This window comes from Phyllobates terribilis, unplaced genomic scaffold, assembly GCF_046119375.1.
Source record: "Phyllobates terribilis strain yellow unplaced genomic scaffold, ASM4611937v1 Scaffold_7__3_contigs__length_470593459, whole genome shotgun sequence".
Taxonomy (NCBI): Eukaryota; Metazoa; Chordata; class Amphibia; order Anura; family Dendrobatidae; genus Phyllobates; species Phyllobates terribilis.
Window position 1 is genome coordinate 69049571 of NW_027362767.1, and position 26933 is coordinate 69076503.

Consider the following 26933-nt stretch of genomic DNA (forward strand, 5'->3'; position numbering starts at 1 on the left):
TTATACATCTGCCTAATTATATTACAGAAGTAATAAAAGAAACCCTGGAGTAGAGGATAAGGTTGTGTATTTTTTTGAAAAATGTCATTCTAAATTTGCATTTTTTTAATTTTATTTCTCTTTGCATTGAGCTCTACTGCATGTGATGACTGTGGCTGGATTTACGATGAATGGACTGGACCGCGGGTCTACTGACCCCATCTCGACAGCCACATATATGCTGCCTATTAGGTTGTCAAGTTTGGGTCAGGAGACCACGCCGATTCTTTCGCATGAGAAAATCGGAACACACTGTAGAGAAGATGGAGAACTTAATTTCTCCATCTTCTCCATGGTTGGAGTGTGCAGAAAGCAAACTTCCCTCAGATGACATCAGAGTGCAGTCCGATGTTTCACACGCACCCACAGACTTGTATGGGTGCGCATCGCCCGATTTGGGGGATCTACTTGCAGCACGCTGCGATTTTTTTTCGCATGCTGAATCTGTATGAGGGAAAAAAAAAAAAAAAAAAGCAGAACTGCACTGCCCCATAGTATAACATTAGTCTGTCTGCTATCTGATAAAACATCGGCGAGCACTCGTCCGAGTTATACGCTCATGTGGGCAAACCCGAATAGTAATTTTTTTTTTGCCTTACAAAAAGGAGTCTATTAGCTTTTCAAATTTTGTAAATAATTAGAAATGACAGCTGAAAATATTGCACATTGTGACCTAACGAAAATACAAAATAAATGTAAAAACCACACGGCATCCTCCTTTGTTCTCAAATTTAATTAACTATCGCTTCTGACCATGTGTAAAACGCTGTTTTTGGTTTGGGGTTCTTGGCCCTTGTTGGTACCGAACAAAGTACTGATTAGATGGTGGTCTCCCTTAGGGAGACCATTTCTCCTTAGACCTCACCACCCAACCAAGCAGTATCCTACTGTGAACTGATGAGAGGCAAGAACCCCGAAACAGTTGTTTGCAGATTATGTCTCTGAGGAGAATACTCTGGTTTGGTATACAAGACTGGTTAACAAGACTTAAAGGTTCACTGACTTCTAGAGTAGTAATCTCCAATAGGGGGCATTAGTTTTTCTTCTTTCTGGAGGTGAACAAACTTGTATATATCACTGAGTTCAGAACAATGAGTGCTCTTATAATTGTTCCTCGTGGTCATGGTCGGTGTCTAACCATCTACATTACCTATAGTTAACACTCCCTGATCACTAATAATAACACTATATCTAGCCATGATATGACTTGTACCCTACATTTTCACTATTTTTTTCCCTTTGCAGACTTTTGCCCTGATTCATCATTGCTGTTTTTTCCATTTTTCTACAGTAATTTCCTCCTTTTTTAGTGGCTTTAGTACTTGTACCTTATTCTCTATACGTTTTGCGCCACTTTGTAAGTGCTTTGTCTTTCTTTTTTCTTTTTTCCCTCTCGACATCTTTGCTTATTCAGATGTTTTCGACAGATTCATGAAATTAGATTTTTACCAAATGTCGTTTTTATTTTTTAGCGCATCTCACTCTGATTTCTGCCTGGAGAAAGGTTTCTGATGAAGTTTTCAATTTGGAGAATTTTTGCAAAAATGGTTAAAGACAAAAAATGTAGAGCATTTTTTTTTTTGCACCAAATTAATGAACGGGGTGTGCCAATTTAAAGAATATCACAAGACAAAAGAAAAGTCATTTTAGAAGATAATAAGTGATGAATTGGACACCATCTCTAATTTTCAGTTCTTTCTGAGCTGGTGGGTGGAGATTCGTCGCTATGAGTTCTCCCATACATAGCACATACAGACATGAGAAATTCTTGCTCTCCTGTCTCTCTATAGCACATGTTCAGCATTGAGGATATTGTACCGCAGAACTGAGCAGTGTGTCTGTGAATCCAGCAAAATTAACTAATAGATGCAGCACGGTAAGAGACCAGGCAAAATACTTCTCTGCTCCACTATAGTTTCATAGCAGCTGAAATCTCGTATTTCTGTGAGCAAACAATCCCCGCTCTCTGTAAGGGTAAGTTCACATAATCAATATCTCCATATCTGATAAAAACGGTCTAATTATTCTGATCAGAATGACATCTCGGATGTGGAGAGAGTAAAAAAGAAAAAAAAAATACATTTTTTTCCACCTTCTCCATTCTGTCAGTCCATGAAAATCGGGCTGCACTCAGATGCCATCCAAGCCATAGATTTGCATTGCGGATTTCGATCAAAATGAGACATATCTTCAATTTTATCTGCAAACCACTCTGTCCAAGAGGGTGTGTGTGTGTGTGTGTGTATGTGTGTGTGTGTGTGTGTGTGTGGGGGGGGGGGACGGACGGACGTGCACAGCCCCATAAAATATCATAGATACTAGTTCTATCCGTGAAAATCCTGAATAGCACTCGTCTGAGAAAATAGGTCATGTGTACCAGGGCTGTGGAGTCGGAGCCCATTTTGGTGGAGTCAGAGTCTGAATAAAATGGACCAACTCCGACTCCTAAAATATATAATAAATTGGGTACAGTAGTTCAATGCAGTTTGTGGGGAATATTTTTTCATAAGAATTTGGGAAAGTTATGAAATGTCCTATAAATGTCTGTCCTATTCCTGATCTAAGGGTGTAGACTTTTAGCTGAGATGAATCTGTGCTACAGTAAATTTATCACTTAAACATGAGCCGTGTATGAGGGAGTCAGAGTCGTGGAATCGGCGTCATGGAAATTGAGGAGTCGGAGGTTTGGCTTACCGACTGCACAGGCCTGGTGTGTACAAACCCTAACCAAGAAACAGTTGAGCAATTTTTTTTTAAGAGAGGATGATGTTCAGGAAGTAGGGTGGAGGAGAAGTGGCTCATAAGTGGAGAAAGAAGCAGATTTCTCTGTTAAGATACATTACAAAGTTTGCTACTTGTACTATTGATCTATTCAAAGTTTGATGACCATTTAAATAGAGGCTGTGATGGATGCCAAACCATGACTTCCATTTAACATGCACGTCATGAGATTTTTAAGAAATCTACATTAAAACAGGTGGCGGCATAGCCTATGCATGATGGGTCTCGCTGTATGGTATACAACAGATGCCTGGGCTATGCATTCTAATGCCGTGAAGGTCTAGCAGTCGTATAATGCGTCAAATCATTAGTGTCATCAATAATCAGTGTGAAGATCCGGGGTCTTCTGAGGGCGTAGCGCTACTCAGACAACACAGGGTGATGTAAAACAGTGTGGCAATACTTTATTGAACCACAAAGCAGACAATAAACAGATAGAACAGTCCCAGCAAATACCCAAGATGGTACAACATTACACAGTCCTCACCCTTCCTTCTCCGCCTGCCTGGGAATAGAAGAGCTGCAACTTTGGAGTCTCCAAGGGCCAACTACCTCAACCAGTGGCCCCCCCGCTTCCGGCGGGCCCCCACAGAGAGGAGGTAGCGGCAAGCTTAGGAAGCTAGCAGTCCATCGAGGTACAAGACGAGGAGACCTGAGAGTCCCAATCTGGCCTCTCCGAGAGTTTCCATGGGGCCAGGCAACCGGTGGGTCCATCCTGGCAACTCCAAATGTCTCCATGGGTTCTAGGCGACCGGTGGGTCCCTAGCAACCCAAAAACAACATGTCCATGGGGCCAGGTGACTACTTTGTCCTCTCCTGGACTCCCCAAAATGTATCCATGTCTCTCTGATGGTTAATGGAGAAGATCCAAATCTTTCCAGTCAGGGCTGTTACCCTTAGGCTAGAATCATGTAGAATACAAATCTGTGTCTCTTTGGAAGTCGTGCAATCCATTTACTTTCCTGAAGGATGTGTCTCATACTCCTCCTAAGGTCTTTCTAATGTTCCTTGATTCTCTGTCCCAAGTCTCATTCTGTCTCAAGCACTACAGACATCCCTGTTTATATTTACATCTGTGTGAGATCATCAGGCACAGGTAAGAGGTAAAAGGTGCATGGCTAAGCTATTATTGTTTGAGCTAATCTATTTACATAGTTGGTATCACCGGGACTCTTGTAAATACACATCATTGTTTCAGAATCAAAGAGCAGATAGCATTCAAGTTTATACAAATAATAGTTTGTTATTCAACTAAAGAAGAACACAGATTAAAGAGTCAACATAAAAATAAAGGTATGCTGCTCTTGCCATCAGAAAGTATGTCTGGCATAATTAAGATTTTACTCTGTATTGTCACAATCAGCAAAATACTTAACATTTCGATGTAAATCATGCCTTCATCAGACAATCCGCAAACAATAATCCATCGTATATATTTAGTAAACATGGATATACATTTTACAAATCAGTTTTATTTTTTCTTACAGCCACAACTCGTACACAATGAGAAAACCTTTGTGTTGTCTGGCATACAGTTTCGCTCCTCACAGCACAGAATTCCGCCAATAAACTGGACGCTACATGACTCCTTTTAAAAGGTGACACAGTTGGGTGCAGCCCAAGTCAGAATTTTTCCCCTTCTCTTTATACAAGGTATGAAATAATATTTGTCCTCTAGAGGTAGATTAAATTCTAAAGACTTCCTAAAACTTTAAAAATCAAAATTTATTATTTCTGCATATTTTACTCCTGAAACCCACCATGACCTAAAACTCCATCCAAAGAGGTGTAAGTGATAAAAATGCATTAGGAGAAAGTAGTTAAAAAAAAAAAAAAAAAGTCCTTTCAGCCCGGACTCATTAAAGAAGTGTAAAGGGAGCAAGTCATTTTGGCCACTTAAGCCCCCCGAAAGAGTTATTTTAAGGACTTACCACAATGGCAAAGTAGACCATAAAGAAAAATGACAAACTACTTGTGTAGCCAAGAAAGCCTGTAAAATAACAGTAAAATAAAAAGCAATTTATATGGAACCCGATCTTAATGCAGAGCTAAGGTTTTACATTTCTGGTATGTTTTATTTTACAGTGCGTGGTATCTGGAGCTTAAGGCTCAGAATAACAGCCTTTTCCCAGTGCCTGTCACAGATCATTCATGTCGTTTTGTAGGGCCGAATTAGGACGAGCTTTACCGCTAATGGAATGCCGTAAGTAAAAGCTGCCCTTTTATGTTCTCCTGTAAAGATTTTTTTATTTTTTTGTGTAACAGACAACATACTACTGCAACCTAAGTAATGGCTTAACAAGCCAGGCCCCCTGGCTGCAACAAATTAAAATATCCCAAAAGAAGAAAAAAAATAAAAGTCTCTTTACCTTTTACCAGGGCCCCTTTCCTTTTGCCATCCCATTAAAAAAAAAAAATCCCATAATACATAATTTTTATCCCCCCCCCCCCCCCCTCCTTACCTATTTTGGGGAGCAGAGCCAACGGGAGTACAATGCACACTGCTGTAATTATTAACAGCCATCTACCGTCCAGGTACCAGGCCCTGAAAAACAGATATAGATACTGAAGGGTTAATATGACAAAATGATTAATCATAAAGAAAAACGGACCGGTTTGATAGCTGTAGGAGGTTGTTTGCTGGGAATTTTAGTTCTGTCGCTTTCTTAGGAAAGGTGTCACGGTGATGTCACAACAGAGGCCAGAAGATCACGGCGTCTGGTCACGCGCACTCCTGCACTGGTTAGAACTGCTTCACCATCCTACTAAACAGTGCAGGTTTTCTTTGCTCTGGTATTGCTCTCCATCCTGGATTGCCTCAGCTGTTCTGTGTTAGACACTCCCCTTTGCTACATATGCTCACCACTGGCATTTGGGAATTGCCAGTGATAACTCTTCCAACTCCAAACCAGGCAGAATGAACTATTAGGTGTTTGGTGTTGACGAATGGAGAGTTGTTCTGGAGATTTCTGCATGTAGTTTGTTTCCGTGTTGTTAATAATAATAATAATAAATAATAATAATATTATTATTATTTCTGTGTTCATCCTCATCCTCTCCTATTTGGTTTCACCTTCCTATACCTCCCCTGTGTACCACTCTGTTTGGTGAGTATCTTGTATGATTGTAGTTTTCATTTATCCTTGTCTGCCTGGTTAGTGTAATCCTATACACTTCAGCTTCAGCCCTTCCTGGGTGGGGGAGGAACGTAGCAAGGCACGGGACCCCGGCATCTCCACCTTCAGGAGTAATTTGGGGGACAGGGATAGACTAGGGCTTCCCCAAGCTTGAAGGATAGGGAAGGAGAGCCTTGCCCCGGGATATCCTGCAACAGTACCATGACAAAAGGGATTTATCCACCAAGAACTGTCTGCAGCGGAAACAAAACCATGGCTGCATTGAAGATTTGATACACATTTCACCCTTTTCGCATTGTCAAGAGTGATCAGATCTGCTGCATAAATTGACATGTTGTATTTTTTAAAAATGCAGCGACAGTCAATTCATGCTGCGGCAGTTCCTTCATAGTGCGTGGGCGAGATTTCGTGATGGATGCATTCACACTTCAGTTATCGCACGGAGCGGCCGCAAGTTTCCTGACCCAAACGCAACTGTCTCTGTAAAATGCCATTGTAAACTTTATTTTTTTCCCCCACATATGTTCTGTATGAATCAATGGAGGGACTTGGGTGATGAGACGAACATTATGTGCCCATATACTTCGATAGGTGCTGCACGACTTGAAACTAACAGGGAGCCATAACATGGCCATCATGTAACAAAGGCAATTCTAATAACTTTATATTAGAGAAATGCTGAAAGGGAATCTGACAGCAGCATGATGTAGGGGTAGATAGCCTGATTCCAGCGATGTATCACTTAGTTTACTGGGTGCAGCAGTTATGATAGAATCACAGTTTTCTCTGCTGCAGATCTAGCAGAGCTCGGAATGCAGAGCTGTGCATAACCCCGCCCACACCCCTGATTGGCTGGCTGCTTTCTGTGTGCATTGTATCAGTGCTGGGGGTGTGGCTGGACCAGGAGGCACAAGACGCCTATTCCTGTAGTGATAATCTCCTGCTGATTAATTAAAATCAGTTTTTTAACAGTAGCACACAGGCCAGTAAGTGACATGACTAGAATCAGAATCTCTGCCCCTACATTATGCTGCTCTCAGATTACATAGCAAAAAACTGCTGACAGATTCCCTTTAAATATCCAGTTCAGTGTTCTAAAAGAAAGAGTGTAAAAATTGCAAGATATTATTGTAGAATTGAAATGAAATCCAGTTTATTTTCTTCCCCCATAATGCTATCACATGTAACACTCACCCACTGTGGTCGTCAGCCAAGAACCCAGCAATAGCGGCTGGTAATTCAGATTTAACAATGAACAGATAGGAAGACATTGCTGCAAAACAAAAAAAAAAAAAAAGTTAAGTAAGACCTATCACCTACATGTAACTACGGACTGCAGATCATGTGTGAAGAGTTAGTTATGCAGATACTTCTATACATTAACCCTTTTCAGCAGCGGACAATATTTTTTGCGCTTAGTTTTTTCTCTCTTCTTCCAATAGTCAGTTTTTTTGTTTATTTTTTAATTCTCCCTTTATTCAAGACGAGAATGACGTCATTCAATGTAGTGAAATGGGGAAAAAAAAATCTAATTGTGGTGAAATGGGAAACAAAATACACAGTTCTCCCATTTTTTTTTTGTTTTACATTCTTTATTGTGCGGTGAAATGACTTGGCAATATGGATATCCATGCAAGTAGGATTCTGATTACACCACTTACTGTACGATAGTGTTTTGGTTTTTTTTTTTTGTTTTCTTATTTAGGTGGTGAAAAGAAAACTTTATTTGAAGAGGAAAAAAAACACTGGCCATTTTCTTTCTACTGTAACACTTATTTCTCTCCTTATTGTTATATTTTACTTATTTTATGTTTTATTTTTTTTTTCCCCACTGACATTTCTATTGATACCAATTTTGGTACATATTAAAGTTTTAGGCAGGTGTGGTGACCAAAAACAGCCATTCTGGCGCTTTGATTTTTTTCTCTTGATGTTTTCTGTACTGATTATTTTGATAAATCTGGACTTTTACAGGCGCAGTGTTACCAAATATGCCTATTTTTTTCCCCTTTATATTCTTAATTGGGGGGGGGGGATTTCATTTTTTTTTTTACTTTATTTTTTAAAGTTTTTACAGGACTTGTGCCAGCAATCTTTTGGAGGGCTTTTTTTTTCTTCATACTGCAATACTACCATATTCCATTATGTAGAGAAAATTACATTTTTTCCTTTGAAGCCTAGCTGAAAGACAGTCATAACAACCAATTGGAATCCCCCGATCACGTCACAGGGGGCGATGAGAACCACTGCGTACCCACCAGAAACCAAATTTGTATGCTTCCATAAGTGACTGACAGCAGCAAGCGGAGAAAGCTCTGGTTGCTGCTGTTACAGGCAGAAACCGACTGTAAGATACAGCCGACATCTGCTGGGCATGGTGCAGCTCTATACATGAGGACATGACATTGGATTACACCCCAAGGTCAGTTAATTTATTTATATTTTCATCCATTTCATTTTCTTGTACCTTTTTAAAGAGTTGACTGCACAGAGAAGTCCTCTGTTACTGAGTAGGACGTGGTTACAGAGAGCGTCTCTCAATCTGACGGACCCGTCCTGCACATTTATTTGAATAGGCGCTGTGTAATACTCAGTCTCACCTGTGGTGGCGCTTTAGGGAAATTGAAAACGTTACTACCTGATTTCCAGACACAACCGATTGCGGGGGGGATGGGCAATGGCTGCTATAATGGTAACCGTATGCTATACACTGATATAACACCTTAGCCAAATGACTGACAGCCTCCTATTCTACCATCCGCTCCCAGAGCTGCACAATACGATCCTTTATCCTAATAGAAGAGCCTTTTAATGATATTTGCACAGAAGCAATATTCATCAGAAGTAATAGGGAAGGAGAAACCCGAGAATGTTATTTTATGTGAAATGTCACCGATGTGATTGTTAAAGTGCCCGATACCTACTGGAAGGTCAAGTAAAAGCAGGAACCGGGTCAGTGCAAAAAAAGGGCGATATTCCTGAATTCTGGAGAATCTCTCCCTCTGCTATATGTGGCCTGAGGAGTACAGCTGCCGCTTGCACCCGGTGCTGCGCCTCCGCCGGCGTCCTCACCTCTCTAGTCGGAGGAACAGAACAGCAGGTCAGCTAAAGTAAGTAATATCGTGTTACAGGCGATTACGAGCAGGATTAACCCCTTCAGGGCCAGGCTACACACCTCCCGGGACCTTACACTACCCAACAGGAAGAAAAGAAAGCAGAACATAGACTAATCCAATACCATTTTTTGGGGATTTTGCAATTTTAAATAACATGTGCCGCCATTCAGGATGCATACTTGCTTGCGATTAATCTCGCTCTATCTGACCTCCATCTTCAAAAATTTGTTTTAGTTTCTCTCTCTTGTAGAAAGGAATTTTCCCGTCTTTTTGATCATTGCAAAGATTTAAAGTGCCCCTCCAATCGCCAAAGAGAAGCACTACTGCACTCTGAGCGGTATTGGGGTAGCGGCAATCCCATCCTGCTCGCAAATGTTTATCGGCACTAACCCAGGGGTCTCAAACTCAGCCGGGTGTAGGGGCCGGACGTAGGAAAAATTTGAATATGAAGAGCGGCTTTCTTTACAGAAGATGATTACATTTTGAGTGATACCATTATTTTTCTTTACTTTACTTTTTGATCATAATTTTTTTTTTTTTGGCAGGTTTTTATTCTTTTCAATGGTGTTTATCATATGGGTTATGATACAGGTTTTCCCTTTTCACTTCAATTTTTACATAAAACAGCATTTTTGATAGCCAAATATTATTACATTATTTTTTCATTCTTCATTTTACATTTTCTTTGAAATGTTTTCCTTTTTTTAACCCCAAATCAGCACCATACAGTAGTATAGTTTTTCAATTAGCCCCAATCCTGCAATAATGTCCCCTGTCCTTTAATAATGGCTTCTGTCCTGTAATAATGTCCCCGTCCAGTAATGTCGCTTGTCCTGTAATAATGTCCCCCGTGATGTAATAAGTGTTCCCTGTCTTGTCGCAGTATCCCCAAGCTTGTAATAATGTCCCCTGTCCTGTAATAATAGTCCCTCGTCCTGTAATAATGGTCCCTGTTCCGTAATAAAGGTCCTCTATCCAGTAATAATGTCCCTGAGCCTGTAATAAGGTCCCCAAGCTTGTAATAATGTCACTCGTCCTGCAATAATGGTTCCCGTCCAGTAATAATGTCCCCATCCTGATCCCATCTCATGGTAATGTCCCTATCCTGGTCCCATCTTATAGTAATGTCCCCATCCTGGTCCCATCTTATAGTAATGTCCCCCATTCTGCTGCTCTTTACATACACACAAAAAATAATCTTCTCACCAGATCTCGCTCCCTTGGCGAGGACGCACATTTAGTTGAAAAGAAGCGCTGACGTCAGCAGTCCCTGGCTCGCTGGACGCAATTGTTTCAGGGGACAAAGGGCCGCATCCTCGGGCCACATGTTTGAGACCCCTGCACTAACCCATTCATGACCGGGCGATTGTTTTTGTGCTTTCGTTTTATCCTTTTCTACGAGCCATAACTTTTTTTTTTTTTTTCCCCCGCAACAATATAGGTGCTATAATGTCCCCTACACACTGAACACACAAACAGGGATTCCTGCTCTTTAATCCTTTGCTAGAATATAGACAAAAGCATGTAGGACATTATACAGCAGTACTGAGCTGTGTGACTGTGAATCCAGCTAGATTCTAGCTGGAATTTGCACGACTCCTTTCCCTCCTTCCATAGACTTCAATATGCTGTGTAGCCTGATCCCTTAGTGAGCTGGTACTCCATCTAGCTTTGACGAAGACAGATTTTAACAGGTTTTTTTTTCAGCATGGAGGACAACTTTTTGAAGGGAAGAAGCGGCTCCAAAAGGGGCAAAAGAAACAAAAATGGATACACGTGTGATTTTGATGCAAGCCCTAGATCAAACTCCCCCATTCAAATCAATGGTTCCTTACATTCAACCAATGCACTTTTCATCTTCAGAGGGGGTTACACACAGGTAGATTTCCCATTTCGGCCTGTACCAGAGACAATGTGGAGTGTTTACACTGAATCAGGAGGGCAATCGGACTTTCAGCACTTGGGGGAAGGCTGTCAGCTACTTAAAGGATTAATTAGCCATCACTAAACAAACAGATGCACTATGGGAGGAAGTCGCCTGTTTATCCTGCAGCTTTGGGATTCTTTCATTTCTATAATAAACATTTGTAGGGCGAGTCTGGCGAGGACAGAACATGTCAAATTCTCCCCGACCCCGAAAAGTAATGGACTTCCTATGTGCAATGTATTATATGTCCGAGCAGTGAAAGACGGAGCGAGATGTTATGGACAGTGCGCCGATCACTGTAGCCGAGAGGAGGCAGCAATACAAGGTTGTTCTATTTAAAGAGCCACTCTCCTCTTATATGGAATAACTAAGGAGTTATCTAAGGACACGTGCAGTGGCACCCACGGAAATCTATGGCCGCCCCTTGCTTCCCACGGAAATCTATGGCCGCCCCTTGCTTCCCACGGAAATCTATGGCCGCCCCTTGCTTCCCACAGAAACCTATGGCCGCCCCTTGCTTCCCACGGAAATCTATGGCCGCCCCTTGCTTCCCACAGCAGAGGGGGCCGCCCCTTGCGGAAAAAAAACAAACCAGAAAACCTTTTATAGTTAACGGGTTTTCTTACCCCAGCTTGCTCAGTGGAAGTCTGACCACTGTACAGGATGCCCTTGAGTTCTTATCGGCCATCTATTACAATAGCAATAAGTCTCCTTTCTTATTAATACACTATACATTTTAGAACATGATCTTCTGCTTTCTGTAAATAAAACAAAATAAAAGAAACATAAAACAAAAATCCCTATATTTCTGAAAAGCTTTGACCTATAGAGTTTCTGGCTAGATGGATAGAAAAGCCCATTCCTCTAGAAGCCTGGTGGCGCATGCACATTTGCATCCAGCAGATGGCAGTGTGGCGCCACAGCTCCCGGACAGGCGCTGATCTCATTAGATGGCTGACCATGTTTTCCATCCTCACCGCTCTTTCATCACACAGTCTAGTGCATTTCCAACGTAAAGCATCAAGTTTCCTCAGCCTGACTCCAGCTATCCAGAACTGTGACAGTAGGGAGTGATTTACTATCAGAAGTTCAAAAGTGCGCAATAGCAGTAACTCATAGCGACCAATCCCACGTCAATATTTGTCCGACCCTACAGACCGTCAAATTAATTTGAGGGTGTTACATAATTCTACAAGATCACAGGGTGGGAGGTAGCACTGCAACGTCCTTGCCATAAAGAGTACACTAATATGGCCTACATTAAAGGGGTTGTCTCTTTTGGGACAGTATCTTTTTTTTTTTTGCTTTTTAAATGCATTTCAGGCTAAAAATAATTTTTCCTATTTAGTTTCATTAAATATTTTGCACCAATTGGCTCTTTGTTTCTCTGCGCATTCAACTCTGATGTGGTCTGTGGTCATAAGTCAGCTGAAAGAGTTAAAAATTCCTAAAACTCCTAGCAAGCTCACTGACTGATTCTCCGTTAACTCATTCTGCAGCCAGGAAAAGACAGTACAACACAGAGGCTATTAAAGGCAAACGATGCAATATTTTTAAAGAAAAACTATTTTTTTGTTCAACTCTGAATAAAGGGATTTAAATAAAAAATAAATAATTGTCCTTAAATGTGGACGACCCTTTTAACAACAGTGATTTTTCCAGGACTATTCAGCGAAGTACAGATCCTATATGGTATGGTGTTTTTGTGGTGATATGCAGTGCCTTTTGGCCTCCAAACATGGTGCGTATTATGACATCCAAAGAGTTCAATTTTGGACTCATCTGACCAGACTATATTCTCCCAGTATTTCGCAGGCTTGTCTAAATGTTGTTGAGCAAACATTAAACGCTCTTGAACATCCTTTTTGCTCAGCAATGGAGTCTTGCGTGGTGTGCGTGCATACAGGCCATGGAGGTTGAGCACATTACTTATTGTTTTTGTTTTTTTTAAACAATTGTCCCTGCTGATTCCAGGTCTTTCTGTAGGTCTCCACAGGTCGTCCTTGGCTCTTGGACAACTCCTCTGATAATTCTTTACACTCCTTTGTCTGAAATCTTGTTGGGAGCACCTGGTCATGGCTGGTTTATGGTGAAATCTTGTTTTTTCCACTTCCGGATTATGGCCCCAACACTGATCACTGGAACCTTCAGTAGTTTAGAAATTCTTCTGTAACCAATGCCATCAGTATGTTTTGCAACAATAAGGTTGTGAAGGTCTTGAGGCAGTTCCCTAGTTTTACCCATCATAAGATGTTTCCTGTGTTGCACCTTGGTAATGAGACCTCTTTTTATAGGCCATCAGTTGCACCAGCTGATATTTTTCACTAAGTAACAGGATTGCTTTCTAATTATTGTTAATAACCAAATGTGCGGTAACATCAAAAAACATCCAATTCAGTAAGCAAGAGGGCAAAATATAACTTTTAATCACTATATAAAATGTAATAGACATATAAGGCTTAAGCCAACAAAAAACAAAGCGCGCTGTGCAGAAACAGATAAAATCTTCATTGAATGGTATGACCGAATGGCGAGAACACCTCCTATTCTGCCCCACCAACAGGATACCGCGCATGTAGTGTTATTTCGGTATTCAAGGTGCTATAGGGCCATAGCAGCTGAGTGGCCACTTAGTGGATTTTCGATGTGGAATACCGGCCTCAATCCTCATCAAATGCTGCTGACGAAACGCCCCCTACTGGCAATAATGCAATTACAACTGCTGAAAAAATATCATCGCTTTAGGACAGTAATGACTTATTTTTACTTTGCACAAAACTTCTAGTTTCCCATATAAATCGCATATAGACAGAATACAACCCGATCTTGTTAAAAAGCCGACATCCACCCAAAGCCGCACTGCAGAGGTCAGCGCCGCCAGACAGTGAAAGCCGAGAGTATCGGGTTTCCGACAGAAAAGGTTGTGGGGGTAAGGAAAGGTCTGCAACGTTTTTTAACAAATTTTAGCAAGTAAGGTGTTAATTAGGTGTCAGGGATTTTGGGAGGAGATGATTAACCCTGTTCTTCTGGCAGCAGATGCGTCTTAAGAAGGCAGCAAGTAGATTTTGCAGAATTTCTGGGGGGAAAAAAAAAAAAGTGTAGGATGTGTGTTCAGTAATGATTAATAGGAGCCGCGCTGCAATAGGGTTAACAGCACAGTGGCCGTAAAGAAGCCTCAAATCAAAGGCAGACAAATTGCGCTAACCCAGCAGTTTACGCTCCCGCTGTGACACTGAGGGTACGGCCGCGGGCTGGGGGGGGATTGGCTATTTTAATCCTTGGCGTCACCGGTGCTAGCAGCGCGCAGGCCGTATATCAGTCATTAAGAAATAGCAATCCAAACAAACGGAGCGGGAACATATAATCCTCGCCTGCTGAAATCCACATTTTTCCATTCGCGCCGTATGTTGTAAGCAGCGCAGAGGGAAATGGACGGATTTGTTGAGGTTTCGAAATCCAATTCTATGTAACAATAGTGTAAATGTCTGAAATTCGGGATAAGCAGGATTTTTAATGCACTTGCACTGAAAATTGCTGTGGAACAATCATTACACCAAACAGTACGGGGTGAATGCAGGGGAGCAACGATCAAGGTTAGAGACTGTGCAACAGGGCCCTGTGCGGGAGGGGGGCCCACCGACACCAGCGTGTATTTCAGCTGTAATGTATTGCGGCGCAAAGACCCCCCAGGGTCCCTGCACCGCAATACACACGCTGGGCAATCAGACAGGCAGCTGACGTCAGTGTGAGAGTTACAGGCCGCGCACAGCTATGGCATCATGCAGTGCTCATAGCAGGCACGCTGAAGTCAGCTGCGCGCCTCTGTTCCGGCTACAGAAAACAGGGAAGCCATAAGGGGATTAGGATGGAGGGGCCTTGTAGCCAGAAGGGGCTTTGGATGGAGGGGTGGACATTATAGCAGAAAGGGGTTTAGGATGGGGTAGGACATTGTAGCCGGAAGGGGCATTATGCTTGGCTGCACTTGTATTACATGCAGATTTTACTCAGTAATCTAGGTGGATGAGATTTAGAAATATTTGGTAAGTATTACTGGTACTGTGATATGCTGTGGATTATGCAATTGCAAACCTGCCATGTGTGAACATATCCAGAAGATATGCTCAGAAGGACCCAAGTGGTTTTACGGATAATGGCCACCCATTTTGTGCCAACAGCGGGTGAAGTTCTTTAAAACCTCAGCAATTAGCTCTGGTTTCCCCTCATGTGGTAGGAACCGTGGCACACGTGCTGTGTCTAAATACGCTCTCTTGTATCTCAGATACGGGTTGGACGATCGTTATCTCTCGTTACACCCCTGCACAAATGAAAGCTCGGCCTGGCAGAGCATTTGTGTTCTTGGGAGGAGCGGAGTACACCGCTGCCGGACTTATCAGCCTGCAGAGCCAACGGATCAGGTGATTAAATTTAACCCTCCGGTTCGTTATCACCCCAGTGGAGGGTCGGTGGCCCCCCATGCATATAAGATGATCAGCCGCTCCACTCGACTCATTTTCTCATGTTCCCCTCCATTGATTTACATGGGACTGACAGCCTAGACTCTTGGAGGGAAGCTGTAAGCTGCCACACATTACATGGTGGTAACCCCTGAGCTTTCGGGAGCGGCTTTGGAACAGTTTTCCACTGTAATAGGACATGTGATTGATCCTACAATGGATGCATGTTACTAACAGATGGGCGGTGCGCCCGCAGCCAACCCGCCGTCTATCCGCATCAGACCTCCACGATTACTGGGATAAGCATCTCCTGGATGCGCGCGATTCCTCTTGTGGGGGCTTACATATAGGGGAATACTGGGTGGATGTAACCGTTACATAAGTGGAAGGAGGTTTCTTAAGGATAGTGGGAGAAACGCTGTAAACAAGGAGTTTCAGAACATGTGTTTCTACAGCGGAACTAATGGGAGCGCGCGGTCTGGGAGATTTACCTTTTCTCCTCTCCAATGAAATAAGCCAGGAACTAGATGCCAGCTGTAGAGGTGTTTGGCTTCCTTTTTCTTACAAATGTTTCTAAATGGTATTACATGGTCTACTGAACCTGCACTTACAGCCTCAGAGCCATGTAAAGTAGGGGGAGCGCACACAGGGTATACAGCGGAGGGAGGATATGTATACAGAGCGCAGAAAGTGAAAAATATGTGCCCAACATAAAGAAAGCTGGTAAATCTGATTAGCAGTGGATCCACTGGGACCTCCACTGATAACAGGGGGTCTCATGCCCCCATGTAAGTAGTGTGCATGCGTGGCCACCGAGCCATTCACTTCTATGAAGTGTACATGTGACCATGGACGGTGAATGCAGTGGTGGTCACATCTGCTATATTCACTTATACCTAGAATAGGGGGTCACAAGTGGGGGCCTCATGGATAATTCCTTTATTGGTGAAATGCTATTAAACAGTCACCACTGCAGGGGCTATAAAACAAAAGGACCACCCGACAAGGCTCACACTGCAGCTGATGGCGTGTGACCACATGGTTGTGGGATTCTGCTAGGTTAAGTGACCATATGACCTAGGATCCATTATGTAACATTTGCCCCAAGGAACAAGCTCAGATTAATGACGTCTGACTTAATCATGTCTGCTACAGGACCAAGGAAAGCCATCCCAGGGGGAGAGGGACAGCGGAGACCGGGGAAAGCCATCCCAGGGGGAGAGGGACAGCGGAGACCAGGGAAAGCCATCCCAGGGGGAGAGGGACAGCGGAGACCGGGGACAGCCATCCCGGGGAGGGACAGTGGACAATCAGCTATTTACAGAGCAAGACATACAGTACAGACCAAAAGTTTGGACACACCTTCTCATGTAAAGAAATTTCTGTATTTTCATGACTATGAAAATTGTACATTCACACTGAAGACATCAAAACTATGAATTAACACATGTGGAATTATATACTTAACAAAAAAGTGTGAAACAACTGAAAATATGTCTTATATTCTAGGTTCTTCAAAGTAGCCACCTTTTGCTTTGATGACTGCTTTGCACACTCTTGGCATTCTCTTGATGAGCTTCAAGAGGTAGTCACCAGAAATGGTCTTCCAACAATCTTGAAGGAGTTCCCAGAGATGCTTAGCACTTGTTGGCCCTTTTGCCTTCACTCTGCGGTCCAGCTCACCCCCAAACCATCTCGATTGGGTTCAGGTCTGGTGACTGTGGAGGCCAGGTCATCTGGCGTAGCACCCCATCACGCTCCTTCTTGGTCAAATAGCCCTTACACAGCCTGGAGGTATGTTTGGGGTCATTGTCCTGTTGAAAAATAAATGATGGTCCAACTAAACGCAAACCGGATGGAATAGCATGCCGCTGCAAGATGCTGTGGTAGCCATGCTGGTTCAGTATGCCTTCAATTTTGAATAAATCCCCAACAGTGTCACCAGCAAAGCACCCCTACACCATCACACCTCCTCCTCCATGCTTCACGGTGGGAACCAGGCATGTAGAGTCCATCCGTTCACCTTTTCTGCATCGCACAAAGACACGACGGTTGGAACCAAAGATCTCAAATTTGGACTCATCAGACCAAAGCACAGATTTCCACTGGTCTAATGTCCATTCCTTGTGTTCTTTTAGCCCAAACAAGTCTCTTCTGCTTGTTGCCTGTCCTTAGCAGTGGTTTCCTAGCAGCTATTTTACCATGAAGGCCTGCTGCACAAAGTCTCCTCTTAACAGTTGTTGTAGAGATGTGTCTGCTGCTAGAACTCTGTGTGGCATTGACCTGGTCTCTAATCTGAGCTGCTGTTAACCTGCGATTTCTGAGGCTGGTGACTCGGATAAACTTATCCTCAGAAGCAGAGTTGACTCTTGGTCTTCCTTTCCTGGGGCGGTCCTCATGTGAGCCAGTTTCTTTGTAGCGCTTGATGGTTTTTGCAACTGCACTTGGGGACACTTTCAAAGTTTTCCCAATTTTTCGGACTGACTGACCTTCATTTCTTAAAGTAATGATGGCCACTCGTTTTTCTTTACTTAGAATTTGTATTATGGCAAGAAAAAAGCAGCTAACAGTCTATTCAGTAGGACTATCAGCTGTGTATCCACCAGACTTCTGCACAACACAACTGATGGTCCCAACCCCATTTGTAAGGCAAGAAATCCCACTTATTAAACCTGACAGGGCACACCTGTGAAGTGAAAACCATTTCCGGTGACTACCTCTTGAAGCTCATCAAGAGAATGCCAAGAATGTGCAAAGCAGTCATCAAAGCAAAAGGTGGCTACTTTGAAGAACCTAGAATATAAGACATATTTTCAGTTGTTTCACACTTTTTTTGTTAAGTATATAATTCCACATGTGTTAATTCATAGTTTTGATGCCTTCAGTGTGAATGTACAATTTTCATAGTCATGAAAATACAGAAAAATCTTTAAATGAGAAGGTGTGTCCAAACTTTTGGTCTGTACTGTACAAGATGTGCATCATGTACAAATGTGAAAAATACATCATTCCTGTACTTCAAAGCAGCCTAGAAGGGTTGGCACAATCCCTTTTCGTCAGAAGAGCTTTCTTAATAAATTGATTACAGGTTGTCCCACTGTTAAACGCCCATAGATCAGCTGTCATCTGTGGCGGAAACCAGGAGCAAGAGATCCCTGCACTGCCTCCACAGGAGAAATAAGGCATTACACAGGTTTAGTGCCGGTTCCTCAGGAGACAGATTGTCTTCCACGACCACTTTTAGAAACAAATTAGAGTCCTAAATGTAGTTTACTAATGAGTTTCCGAAATCGGATAAGCCCTTTAGGCCCTGCAAATTTTACCATTTGAATTACAATAAAGAAAAGTGTCAGTGTGAGTTTTACTTTACTGTTTTTAGGACAGACTTGTCATTTGCACTGTAGAAATGCCTCCACAGGCCGCTCTTACCTCCCATGTTCTGGACCAGGATTGTGCTCGCCACTAGGATCTAGGCAGAAAAGAAGAAATAATGGGCAATAAGAGGAATGAGCAATTACGTCTGGCTGAAATGAGAGACGGATGGCCGTAACTGCAGATATCATCCTGTGGTTATTTCCCCTCCGATGATCCCGCGTTCTCAGTGCACAAATTACATCTGGTTACCGCCGAGCTTACTGGAAATAACATTAGAATTTATTCTAATGATCAGGAGAAATCAGAATAAGTGGTGGGGGAAATACTGAACTTTAATTTTATTTTTGTGCAAAATGGTTTTTGGAGATATCTAGAATTTCTGTTCAGGGACAAAAGAATCCAACCACAGGGCGCATGGATATAGGGTTTGATAAAAAAAAAAAAAAAGTGAGAAAACAACAACTGTACCTTCCCTGGTGAGCCGAATGCAAGAAGCCCGAGGTCCTCATACGAGGTGACAGCTGCGAATAGAAGGCAATGGATCAGTTTTTTAAGAAACACTTTTTTTCTCCACCATCCGCACAATACACCTGCCAGCACCATAGAGAATGAATGGAGCAGAGGTCGGGCATCCAACCGGCCGCTAAATTATGTAAAGGGGATAGAAATTCCGCGTTTGTTCCTCCGATCGTTGCAGGTCCCAGCGGTTACAGCCCCACCGATCAACACAATATCGCCTACCCCTTTAAGTCAAGTGTCACTGCATCTCATTTATGATGCCAGCAATGGTTTGTGTACGATTACTGGATTCGGCACATTTTTAATTGCATGTGACAAGGGCAAAATAAACCAAAAAAAAAAAAGGATGGCACGTGTATACCACCTGTGTCATCGAAGTGTTGTCCATTTTTCTCCTTGTGGAGAGTGACATGATAATCCTGACAATGTGAGGAGACTTATAAGCCATGCATGCTCCTCTGGGACATGAAATATACAAATTGCCTCTTTACTTTAGAAAGGAAGAGAACTGGAACTCTAGTGCCACCTATAGGAAGTAGCGATCCTAAAAGTCATTATCGACCTTTTAACGAGCCTTAGGGTCCGTATTAGGCCAGGGTCAGACGAGCGTATGAAAAATCGTCTGATTTTCATCCAGACAACTCATGCGATTGTCATCCGTGTGCTATCACAGTGTGTCCGTTTTTTTATACATGTACATGATCAAGTACAGCTTCCTAGGTTAACAATTGCAATGTATTCGTAAAAATTGGAGGCCACACAGATGATCAGTATGGGATCAGATTTTCTTCTGCATAGACTTGTACAGGCGATTTTCATCAGATACTTGAAAGAGACATGCGGCATGGTCAATGTAGGAAAAAAAAACTGTCATCTGAACAGCCCTATTGAATTGCATTGACTGGTCAGTGTGGTGTCAGATTTCTACTGACAATATACATCTGTATAAAACGCTCGTCTGAACGAGCCCTTAAGGCTGTGTGCCCACTATGCGTTTTTCAAGCATTTTTTGATGCGGAATTTCCACAGCATAAACGCTTGGTAATCCGTGCCCCATGATCCCCAATGAAAATCTGCATGTTCTGTGCCCATGCTGCGGATTTTTAAGCAGCGGATTTTCCTTGCGGAAAAATACGCAGCAAGTCCATTATTTGTGCGTTTCTGCATGCGGATTTGAGGTCCCAATGCATTTGTAAAACGCAAGTCAAATCCGCATGTAAAAAAGCGTGTATAATCCGCAAGCGTTTTTACAGCCAAGAACATGCAGAAACGCTGCGGAGATTTTCTGCTTCATTTCTGCATCGTAGGCACATAGCCTAAAGGCCCCGTCACACTTAGCGACGCTGCAACGATCCTGACAACGATACGACCTGTCAGGGATCGTTGCTGCGTCGCTATGTGGTCGCTGGTGAGCTGTCAAACAGGCAGGCTCACCAACGATCAGGGGAGCAGCGACATCGTGGAAAGAATCTTTCCATGATGTCCTGCTCCTGGTTACCAGCCTGCTGAAGCAGGAGCAGGCTGGTAACCATGGTAAACATCGGGTTACTAGGGGCACACGCGCACCTAGTAACCCGTTGTTTATCATGGTTACCACTCTGCTACGGTGAGCGGGAGGTTACCGCTCACTTTAGCAGGCTCGTAACCATGATAAACAACGGGTTACTAAGTGCGCGTGTGCCCCTAGTAACCCGATGTTTATCATGGTTACCAGCCTGATCGCTGCTCCCGCTGGTCACACACAGCGATGTTTGCTGACCAGCGGGAGGGCAACGACCAAAAAATGGTCCAGGACACTTTGCAGCGATCAGCGACCTCACAGCAGGGGCCTGATCACTGCAAAGTGTCACACATAGCGACATCGCTGGTGAGGTCGCTGTTGCGTCACCAAAACCGTGACACAGCAGCAATCTTGCTACCGATCTCGCTATGTGAGACGGGGGCTTAAGTCTCTGCACTCACTCAAGCCTTTCTTTGGAGTTATACGCTCGCAACAAATAACTTCCTTCAATGTATGGCACCGCACAGGCCCCCGGAGGAAGATGTTCGTCCTAACCCCCGTCCGTCCGGCACCGCACAAATTCTGTCCACCAATATCAGAGGACTCATCAGCAGAGCGTAAATGTATCTTAGAAGTTCTTATGTGGTTCCAAAATTTAGAACCACTTTAAAGTCACAGGGACCGGAATGTGGAGGAGTAACTCAGGTTAGGGGAAACCCTCTCCTGGCAGCAGAGTGCAGCCTGACTCACAGAGTAATAGCCTCAGCAATCACTGAGTCAGGCAGCTCTCTAACATACATTTATGCTCCCGAGTCCTCTGATATTGGTGGATGAAACGCATCAGGGGAGATATAAGGTACATTAGTTAGGACAGGACTACACTTGGGGACTGTTCATTGTGAGGACGGGAGACCTGCACAGCTCATGACAGGGTAGCTCACAAGGAAGTATTACCCTCCCCGAGTCTCTTCTAGGACTATGGATGGCTCATCTGGGACGTCAAAAGGATGAGACCAAACCATATTGTTAAAGTGCACTGGTTATTATCCACTTTTTGTGGATTTTGTTTGTCTATGCTCCCTGGTTTTTAATCTAGGACACTAAAAGTTAGGTTTTATTATCTATCCTTGCAGCTAGCACTGTAGATTGATAGGATTGCATTTATTATTATTATTGCATTTGCTTTTGCAATGTGAAAACCCAGACTAATATGTACATCAGCCAAAAGATTTTTCAAGTGCTTCAGAGACCACGTTAAGGCAGATAGTAGATCACCTTTGGACAGGAGGATGCAAAACCGCATGTCTAGTGAGACCTCTGACGGTTTATATGGGGGGCAATGTGCACAGAATAGCCCAGTACAAAGATCAGGTTTGTGAAGGTAATACAAGTCAAGTGTTTGCATTATTTTTCTATTTGCCAAGCGTCAATAGTAACAGGGCTATAATATACGACCATGAACTGGAGATGATCCTTACACTTCTGTCCAAAATGGATTTTCCACATTTCAGGCCACCCCACTGCTGGAGAGAGATTTTCAGCTTTTTTAAAGAGGACCTGTCACCAGGTGATCAGTTTTTGCTCTTTATTCCCGCTGCTCTTCTGAGTTTTTTCTTAAAATATTCCACATGGTTCCAAAGATAATGGGCCTTTATTAAATGCAGATTTTTAGGGTCTTTCCCAAGGGGGCATGGCTCACCAGATCCTCTGGGGCGTGTCTTTAGGCTGCTCTGCATTATTACTCTGTGAGCTCCGCCCCCTTGGTAAAGACTAGAAATATTAGGACTGACTAAAAAGAGCAATATCTTTGGCAGCGCATGGCGGATTTAAAATTAATAAAACATAAAAAAAAAAAAAACCTTAACACTCGGGAGCAGTGGGAATAAAATAAGAGCAAAAATTGGCCTGGTGGGCACAGTTCATAAATCTCAAACGTGTCAAAAGCGATAGAAAACAGCAAAAAGTTGCACTAAAACAACGGGCAACATAATTTGTGACTTTCTGTTGGCAGAAACCTGTCCAGAAAGCCTTGATACATTCAAAGCAGACTTCCACTTGTTCGGACATTAAAAGGAAGTCTGTCAAGCCCAGAATGACTGTTCAAACCAAGCACAGGCGCTTGGTGCACTCTTGGTGTGGCCAAACAGTTCCGTGCACCTTCTCACCTACTCCGCCCCATCTACCTTCGCTCTTCTCTCGCTCTATAAAGTCAGAGCTGTCAATCAAAATAGAGGCTGGATGGAGATGAGGGAAAATAAATAGGTGGGAAGGTGCTCTGAACTGTTTGGCCACACCAAGGGTGCACCAAGCATCTGTGCCTGGTTTGAACAGTCATTCTGTGCTGATAAGACTCCCTTTAAGATAAACAGTAGTTTGTGCAAGCAAAGATCATTACTAACTGGAACTAAGAATATCTGTAGGAACATGATCTTCAAATGCAGACAGCGAGCAACTGATTTTACATTCCATTCATTGAAGGGGTCTTATCTTAAAAAGGGTAAAAACAAGTGACTTTGCACTTGCCCCTTATTAAAAATCCTCTGTCAGCAGGTGGCCGGCCTCCAAGCAAGGAGCGCAGTGCTTACAGGCTCTTTTCTATAGAGCTTATAAACGCTGCTTTGAAGTTAACTAACTCCTTTGCTGTGGGGGAAAAACTGCTTCTTGCAGCATCAGAGAGCGATTTCTTCGGGCCCAGCTGTGCAATGACGTTGGTCCAATCTGTCAATCATTATGAGCGCACTGATTTATACAGAGGTATAAGACCTGTACAGATCTCATTAACTTACCTGTGTGAAGGCACAAGCAAAGCAGCAGATGAATGGAGTAGGCGGCCAAGAGTGCGACTAATAGCAGCAGGATACTGCGGGACAGAGAAGAGTTATTCAGGGCTCATTTATACAGTGTATAGGAGTATATGGGGGAATTCACTGGGACAGATTTGCACAAGTTATTTTTTGCAGAACAATTGGACACTTCGTGACTAATGACATTTCCAGGTCAAAGGACATTTTAACAAAATTTCTGCAAGTAGTAGGTGGAAAGTAAGACTCACAATCAGCACACAGCCTGCTGACCGGCTTCCTCTTTCATTACCTTGCAAAGCTGCAAATTATTCACAGTCCTATATTTATTAAAGGGTCGTATGGCATATTAGGCTATTTTCACATGTCCAATAATGATCCGTTAGATCAGACACAACTTTTTAGCCCATTATTCACTAACTGATCTCTGCCAGATTCGTTTTTTTTTTTTAACATTGGAATCAATGGATCAGTTAACGCGGCATCCATTGCCGTCCATTTCTAACGGATCCATTGACTCCAATGTTAAAAAAAAAAAAAAAACAGAATCCAGCAGAGACCAGTTAGTGAGTAATGGGCTAAAAAGTTGTGTCTGCGTAACTTTTTATCTTAACGGATTCTGCTGGATCTGTTCTAACGAATCATTACTAACATAGACCGAAGACAATTGTCCACGTAGGTCACAACCCCTGATGTTGGTTCTATAGTAATCGATAGCAAACACACCTAAATCCAATTATTCCGGTGCTGGCCATGGCGTACGATAAACCCAGAATACCACTTCCCATGATGGCATTCATTAAGTTAAACACAGAAAATCCAAAAGACGCTCCGGGGGACGACCTCCGCTGGGGTCTCTGCAAGACACAAATTCATGATACAGTCTCTAGAGCCACCGACACGTGATAGCAGCAGCCTGTAGTCTGCAGACACTGAGGATGTATAATGTGTGGATTCAGATAATGACGGCACAATGTGTGTGTGATACAGTAACATGCAGCAAAGCCATAGATAAAGCATTAAAGGGATAGTCCATTGAGACCTTGAGGGCATATATAGTGCTGGCCAAAAGTATTGGCACCCCTGCAATTCTGTCAGATAATACTCAGTTTTTTCTTGAAAATGATTGCAATCACACATTCTTTGGTATTCTCTTCATTTAATTTGTCTTCAATAAAAAAAAAACACAAAAAGAATTGTCCTAAAGTCAAATTGGATATAATTCCACACCAAACCTAAAAAAGGGGGTGGACAAAAGTATTGGCACTGTTTGAAAAATCATGTGATGCTTCTCTAATTCGTGTAATTAACAGCACCTGTAACTTACCTGTGGCACCTAACAGGTGTTGGCAATAACTAAATCACACTTGTAGCCAGTTAACATGGATTAAAGTTGACTCAACTTCTGTCCTGTGTCCTTGTGTGTACCACATTGAGCATGGAGAAAAGAAAGAAGACCAAAGAACTGTCTGAGGACTTGAGAAACCAAATTGTGAGGAAGCATGAGCAATCTCAAGGCTACAAGTCCATCTCCAAAGACCTGAATGTTCCTGTGTCTTCTGTGCGCAGTGTCATCAAGAAGTGTAAAGCCCATGGCACTGTGGCTAACCTCCCTAGATGTGGACGGAAAAGAAAGATTATCGAGAGATTTCAACGCAAAATTGTGCGGCTGGTGGATAAAGAACCTCGACAAACATCCAAACAAGTTCAAGCTGCCCTGCAGTCCGAGGGTACAACAGTGTCAACCCGTACTATCCGTCGGCGTCTGAATGAAAAGGGACTGTATGGTAGGATACCCAGGAAGACCCCACTTCTTACCCAGAGACATAAATAAGCCAGGCTGGAGTTTGCCAAAACTTACATGAGAAAGCCTAAAACATTTTGGAAGAATGTTCTCTGGTCAGATGAGACAAAAGTAGAGCTTTTTGGGAAAAACCATCAACATAGAGTGTACAGGAAAAAAAAAGAGGCATTCAAAGAAAAGAACACGGTCCCTACAGTCAAACATGGCGGAGGTTCCCTGATGTTTTGGGGTTGCTTTGCTGCCTCTGGCACCGGACTGCTTGACCGTGTGCATGGCATTATGAAGTCTGAAGACTACCAACAAATTTTGCAGCATAATGTAGGGCCCAGTGTGAGAAAGTTGGGTCTCCCTCAGAGGTCATGGGTCTTCCAGCAGGACAATGACCCAAAACACACTTCCAAAAGCACTATAAAATGGTTTGAGAGAAAGCACTGGAGACTTGTAAGGTGGCCAGCAATGAGTCCAGACCTGAATCCCATAGAACACCTGTGGAGAGATCTCAAAATGGCAGTTTGGAGAAGGCACCCTTCAAATATCAGGGACCTGGAGCAGTTTGCCAAAGAAGAATGGTCTACAATTCCAGCAGAGCATTGTAAGAAACTCATTGATGGTTACCGGAAGCGGTTGTTCGCAGTTATTTTGGCTAAAGGTTGTGCAACCAAGTATTAGGCTGGGGGTGCCAATACTTTTGTCTGGCCCATTTTTGGAATTTTGTGTGAAATGATCAATGATTTGATTTTTGCTTCATTCTCTTTTGTGTTTTTTCCTTGCAAGCAAATTAAATGAAGATAATAATACCAAAGAATATGTGATTGCAATCATTTTCAGGAAGAAACTAAGTATTATCTGACAGAATTGCAGGCGTGCCAATACTTTTGGCCACCACTGTATAACATGTATAAGACAGAGCCACACACATCTCTTGGAGTTTATAAACTTCTGTAAGCAGCGGAGACCATAATGCACATACACTGCTCTCCTATGTGCTCATCACCTGCTGTTTTGGGTTGAAAATGAGGGTAAAGGAACTAATTGTTTACCCCAATAATAGGCAGGATCCTGTAAAAGGTGCCAAAATTATCCTTTAATACTTCTTGAAATGTCCTTATAGTTATAGGAATACAGTATGTGAACCACAATAGCATCAAAATGCAGAATCAAAAGATGGCTACTATGTAATATATTGTATATACAACTAGGCAGCTGTGTGTATATAGCAGATAGCATATAATGAATTCAGGGCATGCAGCCTGCAGGGACTGTATCCACACTGATGCAGAGAGAGGATACAGCATGAATCTAATTATGTTAATGTACTGGTTCAGCAAGGGGGTGGGGATCCCAGTTTGGGTCCTTTTTTACTCAATGTGCCTCCAGTCAGTAGAGCTACTGGGAATGTCAATCAGGCTGGTATATAGGGAGGTATTTGGCATCCCATTAGGAGGCCGTCAGGGCTTAGATATGTAAAGTATGCACAAT

The 26933-nt window shown here is 42.9% G+C and overlaps 1 protein-coding gene across 1 annotated transcript in view; it reads right to left on the reverse strand.

Moving 5' to 3' along the window:
- SLC38A6 (solute carrier family 38 member 6) overlaps nt 1-26933 on the reverse strand; it is a 51881-nt gene that overhangs the window by 19913 nt on the left and 5035 nt on the right. The window contains exons 2-8 of the mRNA XM_073638717.1: nt 24377-24507; nt 23636-23709; nt 19298-19350; nt 18884-18923; nt 7152-7230; nt 5283-5365; nt 4752-4810 (exon numbers count right to left, since the gene is read on the reverse strand). Coding sequence (XP_073494818.1) covers nt 4752-4810; nt 5283-5365; nt 7152-7230; nt 18884-18923; nt 19298-19350; nt 23636-23709; nt 24377-24507 — 519 coding nt within the window. The remainder of the gene's footprint in view (nt 1-4751; nt 4811-5282; nt 5366-7151; nt 7231-18883; nt 18924-19297; nt 19351-23635; nt 23710-24376; nt 24508-26933) is intronic.